Raw genomic sequence first — 12,112 nt, forward strand, 5'->3', positions numbered from 1 at the left:
CTGTAGTTTTCATTTCCCGTTTGCTTTGTAACGTTTAAATATTATAACTTTCATTAATCAAAAAAATGGTTCAAATGGCTCTGAGTACTATGGGACTTAACATCTATGGTCATCAGTCCCCTAGAACTTAGAACTACTTAAACCTAACTAACCTAAGGACATCACACAACACCCAGCGATCACGAGGCAGAGAAAATCCCTGACCCCGGCGGGAATCGAACCCGGGAACCCGGGCGTGGGAAGCGAGAACGCTACCGCACGACCACGAGCTGCGGGCTTTCATTATTCTTTTTAACAACAGGATTACATTAGTTTTATATTATAAGGCACTAAAATAATGTTGAAACCATGAAATTGTATGGTACTACGTATATTTTTATTCTACAGAATTAAAAATACATTTTCAAAATGTTGTTTTGTTGGCGGAAACGAATTTTACAACTCAGTAACTTCAGATGTATGATAAGTCCATTTTACACTGTGAGTCTTACCAACTCAAAATGAGTTGTTTTGTATACAGGATGAACCACCTAAAACGTGCACCGGAAGTGGATTGTTAGTCAGGGGCTCGTATTGTTAGTAATAAACAGATTCTATTAATACTTAGATAGTGTATCTTTTCTGCAAACATACACTTTTTAAATGAAACAACTCCTAGTGATGTTAACAAACTAAAAGTAGGATAAATTAGAACGAACGTTAGTGGTGCTTGTTGCAGGATTCTAGAGCGGGTCGTTTCCGAGATATCACATTTTGAAAATTTACCTGACTGGCACATTTACGATACGTGTGGTAGCCCACATTAAAGAACAACACAACTGCGTACACTAGTTATGTGGATTCTGACCAGTAACGAGGCATCTGACCATCACAGGCTATGTTCAAAGTTTACACCGACAGAGGTAATACGGGCTTCCAGTCTGTTATGGGACGACTGCAGCACACGTGCTAGCATTTCAGCGGAGATGTCCGAGTAGGATGCAGTAATGCGTCGTTGCCTATCACCAGTTGTAGCTGATATGCCTTTGCAGACAGCGTCTTTCAGCTTTTCCCAGAGAAAAAGGCTACAGGCGTCAAATCCGGGGTACGGGCCGACCAAGATACAAGTCCTCTGGGTCCAATCCAACGAGTTGGAAACAATGGTTCAAATGGCTCTGAGCACTATGCGACTTAACTTCTACGGTCATCAGTCGCCCACAACTTAGAACTAATTAAACCTAAGGACATCACACACATCCATGCCCGAGGCAGGATTCGAACCTGCGACCGGAGCGGTCGCTCGGACACCAGAAGGTTGGAAACAACCTAGAAGGTTGGAAACAATTCGTGAGGACATGCTATAGTACTTCGTGCACTATGGGCTGGACATCTGTCAAATGTGTGTGTGTGAATTCCTAAGGGACCAAACTGCTGCGGTCATCGGTCCCTAGTCTTACACACTCCTTAAACTAACTAAAAACAACACACACACCCAAGCCCGAAGGAGGACTCGAACCTCCACGGGAGGGGCCACGCAATCCGTGACATGGCGCATCAAACCACGCGGCCACTCCGCGGCGGACAGCTGTCATTTTGGTACGATAGGTTCCTCCTAGTCTTCAAAGGAACGTCCCCTAGCATCCGCGGAGGATGGTCTGCTAGGTGGCTGCAATAGTTGTGCGCATTCAGTGTTACGTATATGAATATACAGAATGTAAAACGGGCCTATGAGCCGATGGTCCACTACCCCACACCACCATGGAAGCTGACGTTCCACCTGATGAAGACGTCGGGGTCTGGCAGCGGACCAACAGTGTGGTCGAGCGGTTCTAGGCGCTAAAGTACGGAATCACGCGGGTGCTACGGTCGCAGGTTCGAATCCTGCCTCGGGCATGGATGTGTGTCATGTCCTTAAGTTAGTTAGGTTTACGTAGTTCTAAGTATAGGGGACTGAAGACATCAGATGTTAAGTCGCATAGTGCTTACAGCCATTTGAACCATTCTTTGTACAAGCAGTGTCCTCCCTGTCAAGATATCTTCAATTCACTCACAAATTTCTTTGTCACAGCCTGAGGTGTGTTCAAATGGTTCAAATGGCTCTGAGCGCTATGGGACTTAACATCTGACGTCATCAGTCCCCTAGAACTTAGAACTACCTAAACCTAACTAACCTAAGGACAACACACACATCCATGCCCGAGGCAGGATTCGAACCTGCGACCGTAGCGGTCGCGCGGTTCCAGACTGTAGCGCCTAGAACAGTTCGGCCACTCCAGACGGCTCTGGCTCCTCAAATCGTCGGGATGTGAAGGATAGATTAAAAGTAAATGGAAAATTTCCGTTGGCCGTCCGGGTTCAGTCCCACGAACTCTTGGTTTCCAGACATGTGCCTTACCACTAATCCACCAAGTCCGACGGTTGACTGAATTGTCGGTGTGTATTTTCCTTGCGTTTCCATTACTTTACTGTGAAACTTCAGAAAGTGGGTGACTTACGTACAGTGATTTCCCTGGCCATAATTGTTCTCATGATCGTTTCCACGCAGCTCTTGACGGAGAGAGATGTGATAAGAATGGAACCTATGTCGAAGGAGAGTGTGTTGTATACTTTCTTGACTCACGCCACTTTCTCGTGCAACTGTGCGGGAGCTAACGTGCAGATCAACTGCAACAGCAGCAAGAAGATTAATTTCCCACTTTTATGCAAAAAAAAGGAAGATTAGGTTTAACGTGCCGTTGACATCGAGGTTATTAGATACGGACCCTGTTCTGTCGTCGTTTGTTTCCTTCCGTTATACTGTTTAGGTGTGTTACACTACCAGTTTCAAATAATTGCTGGAAGAGGTTGATAAATAATTGACGAGGTGGTGGACGTCTATTGGGATGTCTTACCACATACGCCGTAAAAGAACTAACTGCATTCTTTCTACACTCTCCATACACCAAGAGCATGTCGGCTTTTCTGCATTGGTAAGTCCTATCGTCCACTCACGACCTACTGCTTGGACTTTCACGCACTAACTAGCAAGTTGCAATGCACTCAAGGGACACACAAGCGTACCGTAAGCAAACATAACGGTATCTTACCTAGAAACAACACAGGTTGAATGACACAAACAAGTGTCTGTACGGAAACTTCAAAATACGAAATCTCGTAAACGACTCGCAGTAGAGTCTTGCAACAAACACCACTGACATTCTGGTTTACCTACTTTTAGTTTGTTAATACCAATAGGCATTGTTCTGTTTAAAAAGTGTACGTTTGCACAAAAAATACACTTTCTAAGCATTGTTACAATCTGTATGTTGGCTAAGAACACGAGCCCCTGATTACCAATGCATTCTGTGAAAATCTCACATCAATAGCACTTTGCATTTCCGTAATATTTGAGATGCAAGTTTTTGGTGATTCAGTCTGTATATGCTTGTAGATGACAAGTGGGATATATAAATCGCGAGAGATTTTTAACACTCTTCAAGACAAGACTTGGACTGTCAAAATGCCCCAAAAATCATTATTTTTTGTACGTGTGACACAGCTCCCTCTAGCTCTAGGTCACTACAGTTTGTCTGTATGTTTCTTGTGGATCATTGATCAAGTTACCTAAACTTGATGCGATGTATGTAGATGTGGTCCAGCCAGGCCTCACACAGTATTCTCATAACCATGGCACCAACATGCTGCTGCACGGTCATTGGCAGGGGAGACATCGCCTTCAGTACTGGCTTCAGCACATTATCTGGAAACGTGATGAAAGAATTAGCAAACAGAAAAACACCCTGAACATTTTAGGAATCACAAAAATTCTTCTCCTTATGCGACTTCTTCTCTGAACTGGAGTGTAGTATCACAACTGTGGTGACGACCTCATGCAACCACTAGGTAGTATTGACAGAGTAAGTAGAAAAAATGCAAAGAAGAACAATGAGTTTCTTCATAATTTCGTTTAGTGAGTGTCAGAGCCGCATTTATTCGTGTAGGCTATAAAGGCTGCAACCAACCGCCCGCAAAAAAAGAAAAGAAAATCAATTTTAATAGAGCTGTGCCGGCCCTCTTTTAATCTCAACATACAGAGAAGTGATTCTTTCGTATGGGCTTATGTGGATGAATTTGTGAGTGGACTGTTGGTATGGATTAAGTCATCATTCATCTATGAAACCCAGTATTTTTAGGTAAAACTGTCACGAACCCGAAGGTTGATTTGAACACCATAGTGCTTTACTAGGCATGGTCCTGCTGGAGGGGTACACTGTTGCAATTCTCCGACCTCCGAAGTGATTCACCTAGCCAGTTATCACTTCCTCGCATCAAATTCCCAGTGGTGGCCGGTCAAACACGAACGCTTCAAACGACTAATCCGCTAATACTTTTAAAAGAACAGTTAACTACAGGCAGTCTGAGGCGAGATCGGTTTCGCAGAATGCCGATCTGTTCTGTACCTCATTTAATCCAAACCAAGACTAAACTATTATACTTTTGTCGTCAAACGCGGATTCTTGAGCATTCGAGGGGGTCGGGGCAGTGGGGAAGGGGTGGGGGGACCGTTTTATTTCCAGGCTCCAGATATGAAGGTAGTCAGAAAGAAATGTCTCGTATTCTTTTCTCCCTCATTAAATTGGTAATGAACCGGGCGGTTATAAGTACAGTGCAGCTACTGACAGGCGTACAGTGTGGGCTGCAATTATCGTATGGCCGCGAAACTTGGTTGATATTCTAATGCGTTAATGCGGATCCGATTTACGCTGAAAAAAAATTTCTTCTAATTTTGTCCACCACGTGCCAATCTGCCGCTTTGACTGCAATAAAGACGTACAAAAATTAAGTAAATTGAAGGTGGAGGGGAGGAGAAAGGGAATGGAAGGTACTAATGATATCAGCTGCATCGGGACTTTATGGGCAATCATGGGCGACGAGTGAAAATGTGTGCCAGACTGGGACTCGAACTCGGGCTCTCTTGCTTACTAGGCATTTGCGTTAACCATTGAGCCACCTAGAAACAGTGTTTATCGTAAATGCGTGGTCTATCTCGGCAAGCTCCCCGCCCGACCTACACTTCAACCTAGCGCCACCTATCCCCAGTCCCCCGTCCATGTCTTCTTTTTTTTTCCCTTTATTGTATTTCAATTCCCCATCGGGGCTGGCTGGCAGCAGCTGATGTGCTGCTCTGCAGCCGAAAGACATAGATCATACAATAGAAGACATTAAAAATAACAAAGGAGAAAATATAGTGTACAGAGATATGAAAAAGGGGGGAACATTATGAAGACAATAGACAAAAAGGGGGCGACTGTAAAACGGAGATAAAAACCATAGAAAGGTAGCACACTCAAAAAAACCACACACTGGGACAATTAAAAGAACACAAGGCGAAGCATGACTGGAGCACAAAATTATCTACGGACGGCGTAGTACAGAACAATCACTGACAGTAACACTATATACAAGTCCAGCACAAAATTAAAATCACAGCTCTCGACGCACACGAGAACAGCACCAAACACAATCCATGTCCTCCATGCTCGCTGATTTTACATTCCCACTGGAGGCCGAACGTAGATGAGCATCTACAGTGAAAGTTGTGGCGAATCAGTTATATGACTGCGTGATGTCTGTTCTTTGGGTCATGTCCTCGTAGTCATATTATATTTCGCTGGTATTCCTTTCCTTTTTCGCCCTCTCCATCCAGTTTACATAATATGTATCATAACTGTGGATGCCACGTGGTGTCTGTTCTTTCATACATGTCCGAAAGAAGAGACACCACACATTAATATAACGTATAGAAATGTTCCATATGCAAAGGATTAGGAACAGGACGTGGGCAGAAATGATCAAATTAGTGAGAAAGACGCAAAGTTGATTTTATTATTAGTTACGACTTACACAATTTATTCAATATGAGCTCTGGATATGTTGACGACATGCCGTACAGCACCATATTGGCACCTGGTGGACAAAATTGTAACTAATTTTTTTCCAATGTAAATTGGTTCCACATCAACGCATTGGCGTATCTACAAAGTTTCGCTGCTACACTGTAATTACAGCCAACACCAGACCTTGCATAGCTAGACTTTGATTATAACCACCTAGCAGTAATCACGAAGCTGGAGCACTTTCGCTAATCTTCTACAGTCCACTACAGTAACAGTGGCCGCCATCAACAGATGGCAGCACCGTATAAGTTTAGAAAATTCCCGATATTGACGTACATATAAGACAGCATTCTGTGACTGCATTCCTTACTGTAGAAGGTAATAGGCCCAATTGTATTCATGAGAAGCTGACGAAGTTGTGTGGAGAAGTTGCCGTCGACGTTAACACAGTTAAACGATGGACCTGTAGCTGTAGAGAAGCTGAAGGGAAAAACAAATACTGACTCAAAGCGGAACGACCGGCCAGAGACCGCAGTGGCATCGCACAACATCCAGCGTGTCGACTAAATCGTCCATGACGACCGCTGGGTAGCAAAGGCAGAGTAATGGCCATTACTGAAAAACTGGCCTACTTCAAAACTTTTTCACGGTGGGTACCGAGATTGTTGACCGAGTAGAATAATGAGATCTTGCACCAAAAGACTTCCCTCTCTTCAAAAACCGAGCGAGGTGGTGCAGTGGTTAGCACACTGGAGTCGCATTCGGGAGGGCGACGGTACAAACCAACGTCCGGCCATCCTGATTTAGAATTTTCGTGATTACTCTAAATCGCTTCAGGCAGATGCCAGGTTGGTTCCTTTGGAAGGGCACGGCCGACTCCCTTCCCCAGCACCGATGGTCTCGCTGTTTGGTCCCTTTCCCCAAATAAACCAAGCAACTAAGTCTGCAGGGGGCGCTGTCGTATTTGACCACGAAATGCACCTGTGCAATGCTCTCAATACGTTGCAAGTGTCAGTCATGGTCATAACAGTGTTTCATAACAGCGCTCTGTGTAGTTGTTCATTATATCGGAGCTAAGTGAATTCGAAAGCGGGCAAATTGTTGTGTGCTTCTGTAACCAAGGTAGCCAAAGTGCGTGGTATATCAAGAGGCGTCGTACCGAAGATTTATACCGCATAAGGGGAAAGCTGAAAACCAACATCTGCTAAGTCACAACGCAGACGAGAGTGTGTGTAACGGACGGTCGTTGAAGAGAACTGTGACGAAAAATAAGAGGACAATAGCTGCAGAAGTCACTGCAGAAATGAATGTCGCACACGCGAACCCTTTCAGCACCAAAACAACACGAAGGGAGCTCCATAAGCTGGGAACTGCAAGACTGGCTGGAATTCTAAGAGTACACGTCGGTGATGCAAATTCCTGTAACAGGAAAACCTCGTGCCAAAGCCATAAAACCTGTGTGGAGCAGTGGAAGAGAGTCGTTTGTTGTATGAGCCTTGTTTCACACTGTTTCCAGCTGCTGGTCGCGTTTATGTCTGGCGTATGACGCCCAAGATATGACGCAGACTGCTTGCTGCCAAGAGTAAAGCATTGCTGGGGTTGGCTGATGATTTGGGCAGATATTTCGTGGTATTACATAGGGTCCATCGTTACTCTGCAAGGCCACATTACTGCCAAGAATTATGTGACCATTTTGGTTGATCATGGTACAATATTTGTTTTCCAATGGTGATGATGAGTTCCAAGAAGACAGGGTGTCTGTACACACAGATCGCATCGTCCAAGACTGGTTTTGTAAGCACAAGGATGAATTGTCGCATCTCCCCTGGCCACTATGGCCACCAGATCTCTATATCATACAGCCTTTGTGCTCTATGTTAGAGAGAAGGGTGCGTGCTCCCTATCCACCTCCATCATCTTTACCTCAAATTGCCACTACTTTGCTGAACGAATGGTGTAAGATTCCCTTGAGTACCATACACGACCGGCATTTATCCATTCCGAAATGACTGGAAGGTGTTTTGAATGCCGGCGAGTTTCCTACACCGTATTAGGCATAGTAATGCGATGTATTTTTGGTGTTGCTTCTACATTGTCGATGACTCTTCGTTCAAGCCGGCCGCTGTGGTCGAGCGGTTCTAGGCGCTAAAGTACGGAATCACGCGGCTGCTACGGTCGCAGCTTCGAATCCTGCCTCGGGCATGGATGTGTGTCACGTCCTTAAGTTAGTTAGGTTTACGTAGTTCTAAGTATAGGGGACTGAAGACATCAGATGTTAAGTCGCATAGTGCTTACAGCCATTTGAACCATTCTTTGTACAAGCAGTGTCCTCCCTGTCAAGATATCTTCAATCCACTCACAAATTTCATTGTCACAGCCTGAGGTGTGTTCAAATGGTTCAAATGGCTCTGAGCACTATGGGACTTAACATCTGACGTCATCAGTCCCCTAGAAGTTAGAACTACCTAAACCTAACTAACCTAAGGACAACACACACATCCATGCCCGAGGCAGGATTCGAACCTGCGACCGTAGCGGTCGCGCGGTTCCAGACTGTAGCGCCTAGAACCGTTCGGCCACTCCAGACGGCTTTGGCTCCTCAAATCGTCGGGATGTGAAGGATAGATTAAAAGTAAATGGAAAATTTCCGTTGGCCGTCCGGGTTCAGTCCCACGAACTCTCGGTTTCCAGACATGTGCCTTACCACTAACCCACCAAGCCCGACGGTTGACTGAATTGTCGGTGTGTATTTTCCTTGCGTTTCCATTTCTTTACTGTGAAACTTCAGAAAGTGGGCGACTTACGTACCCCTGGAAAGTCGAAGTCAGTTTTGTATTATGTTTTTGCTAATGATGATAATGATGTTTGGTTTGTGGGACGCTCAACTGCGTGGTCATCAGCGCCCGTACAGAGTCCCAACGTTTACACGGTGCCATTTTTTTCACACGGTGCCTAGAACCTGAGGTGTGTTATGGTGTCTAAATGTTACTGTGTTACCCCCTCTCTCAAGTGTTCACATAACAGGTGCGACTTGGTATTCTGTTTGACGATTGGGTGACAGGATAGAAATTGTGAGTTTGTGGAGTTTATTGACAGAAGAATTTAATTTTTATTTCATTTATGAAACTTTCTCCTGTTCTTTTTGAGTAGCTTATTAAGAGATACTGTAAGGAAAATGCCGTGCCCAATAAGAGTTATCCTTGCTTCACCTTCGAAAATTTGACGTGTACTCCCTTGCCCCTCTCTGCCATGACTTAACCCACCATAAGCTATCCTGCATTATATCTTTTAAACATGTGTATTCACTTAGTAACTGATATGTGGGAAGGTACGAGTACTTTATCGAAGACAAAAATTATATTCACTTGATGTCATTGCTGTGTGCAGAAGCGGGCTGAGTTGGTAACACTTCACTCTCAACTCCAGGTTGTGTTGGCTTCAGTTACACAGCTTGAGGCTGCAGTGGATTGGCATCAGTGTTGTGGACCGGCCGGGGGGATCCAATGGAAGTCCAGCAAGACCCACGAGTTTGCCGATTGGCCCTCACCAGTGGCCAGCCTAGTTACTACCTGCATTGAGGTTGACCCCTCACCCATGGTTGAGTGGGACGTCGCCTTGGGGTGCGGCAGGCTGTGAAAGATTTCCAGGAGCGCCGAACGTAAGGCATCCCTAGTCAGTCTGAGAAACAGATTCCAGGTGCTGTCTGTGGCTATCAATGTCCCTCATCCACATGCAGTGGCTTGCCTTGTTTCATAGGAAACCTCTCAGCCTGCAAGATCCAGGCAGTCACAGAGGATGGGATTATTGATAGCTGGGAACTCCAAGGTTAGGCGCCTTATGGCTTAGAAGGAGGGGAGGAAAGCTGGTGTCCAGTCAGTGTGCATACCGAGTGGCGTCACTCCAAACGTGGAACGGGTCCTTCCAGATGCCATGAAAAGCACAGGATGCAGCCAACTGTAGGTGGTGGCACATGTCGGTACCAACGATGTGTGTCGCCTTTGATAGAAGAGATTCTCTCTGGTTTCAAGCGTCGATCAGAAATGGTAAAGGCTGCCAGTCTTGCTTGTGAGATGAAAGCAGAGCTCAGCATTTGCAGTATAGTGGACAGGACCGATTTCGGACCTCAGGTACAGAGCCGAGTGGAGGGACTGAATCAGAAGCTCAGACGGTTCTGCGACCGTGTAGGATGCAGATTCCTCAACTTGTGCCATAGGGCGCTGGAGTTTCGGGTTCCGCTAAATAGGTCAAGAGTCCACTACGAGCAGGAGGCGGTTACACGGGCAGTGGGGGCTGCGTAGTGTGGACCGGCCGGTTTTTTTAGGTTGGAGGGCCTGGGGAAACACAGAAACGGCTTCACTGCGAAAGTGTGCATGTCGAACACAGGAAGGACGTAGATTTGAGAACCATTGGTATAATAGTTGTAAATTGTCTTAATTCTGTTGGAAAAGTACCAGAGCTCCAAGCGCTAACAAGAAGCACTGATGCTGAAATCGTTTCAGGCACTGAAAGCTGGATAAGGCCGGAGATAAGTTCAGTCGAAATTTTTGCGAGGTACCCAACGGTGATCAGAAATGAGAGGCTAAATACAGTTGGCAGTGGCGTGATTTTAGCTGTTAGAAGTAGTTTATCTTGTAGCGAAATTGAAGTAGATAATTCTGAGTCAGTAGGGGTAGACATCATTCTTGGCTACCGGAATAAAATAGTAACAGGGTCTTCTAACCGATCTCCCAACTTAGATGATACAATTGCTGAAAAATTCAAAGAAAATTTGAGTCTAATTTCAAACACATACCAGACTAATACAATTACGTTTGGTGGCTACTTCAATTTACCCCTCTATATGTTGGCGAAATACATGTTTAAATCCGGAGGTACAGATAAAACATCATCCAGAACTGTGCTGAACACATTCTCTGAAAATTATTTCGTCCAGTTAGTCTATGAGCCCACTCGAACAGTACACGGTTCTGAAACCTGATCTCTTAGCAACACAGATACTTCTGAGCTAATAACGTGCATCGAAAGGCATGAAGCGATAAGTGAACACAGGTCTGTCGTCGCGAACTGAATATCGTAACTACCAAATCCACCAAAAATAAAGGAACTATATACCTGTTCAAGAAAGCAGATAAAAATTAGCTTGACGCCTTCGTGAAAGACAATCTCCACTCCTTCAAAATTAACAATGTAAGTGTAAACCAGATGTGGCTTGAATTCAAAGAAATAGTATCGGCACAGCTGACCCCCCCCCCCATGTTCGTGTATAATGACTTTTCTGGAGACTAGAAATCTACTCTGTAGGAATCAGCATGGGTTTCGAAAAAGACGATTGTGTGAAACCCAGCTCGCACTATTCGCCCAAGAGACTCAGAGGGCCATAGACACGGGTTACCAGGTAGGTAGATGCCGTGTTTCTTGACTTCCGCAAGGCGTTCCATACAGTTCCCCAAAGTGGTTTGATGAACAAAGTAAGAGCACATGGACTGTGAGACCAATTGTGTGATTGGATTGAAGAGTTCCTAGATAACAGAACGCAATATGTCATTCTCAATGGAGAGAAGTCTTCCGAAGTAAGAGTGATTTCAGGTGTGCCGCAGGGGAGTGTCGTAGGACCGTTGCTATTCACAATGTACATAAATGACCTTGTGGATAACATCGGAAGTTCACTGAGGCTCTTTGCGGATGATGCTGTAGTATATCGAGAGGTTGTAACAATGGAAAATTGTACTGAAATACTGGAGGATCTGCAACGAATTGACGCATAGTGCACGGAATGGCAATTGAATCTCAATGTAGACAAGTGTAATGTGCTGCGAATACATAGAAAGATAGATCCTTTATCATTTAGCTACAATATAGCAGGTCAGCAACAGGAAGCAGTTAATTCCATAAATTATCTGGGAGTAGGCATTAGGAGTGATTTAAAATGGACTTACCATATAAAATTAATCGTCGGTAAAGCAGATGCCATACTGAGATTCATTGGAAGAATCCTAAGGAAATCAGTCCGAAAACAAAGGAAGAAGGTTACAGTACACTTGCTCGCCCACTGCTTGAATGCTGCTCGCTGGTGTGTATAAAGGCACATTTGCATGCCGAGTGTGGGTTTCCTCGGAAACGCGAAATATTAATTAAATAAATAATCAGTGACAAATAAATAAAGCCTATGGCACACAACTGCAGCGCTGTGTCGCTGATAAAACAAAAGCACAATTACGTTACTCTTATGTTTGTTTAAGAAATGGGAGAGCTCTGGT

At 44.8% G+C, this 12,112-nt stretch overlaps 1 protein-coding gene across 1 annotated transcript in view; it reads right to left on the reverse strand.

Annotated features, from left to right (window-relative positions):
* LOC126177058 (uncharacterized) overlaps nt 1–12,112 on the reverse strand; it is a 266,522-nt gene that overhangs the window by 15,152 nt on the left and 239,258 nt on the right. The window contains exon 12 of the mRNA XM_049924295.1: nt 3,583–3,718. Coding sequence (XP_049780252.1) covers nt 3,583–3,718 — 136 coding nt within the window. The remainder of the gene's footprint in view (nt 1–3,582; nt 3,719–12,112) is intronic.

The sequence above is a fragment of the Schistocerca cancellata genome, chromosome 3 (genome assembly GCF_023864275.1).
Source record: "Schistocerca cancellata isolate TAMUIC-IGC-003103 chromosome 3, iqSchCanc2.1, whole genome shotgun sequence".
Classification (NCBI taxonomy): Eukaryota; Metazoa; Arthropoda; class Insecta; order Orthoptera; family Acrididae; genus Schistocerca; species Schistocerca cancellata.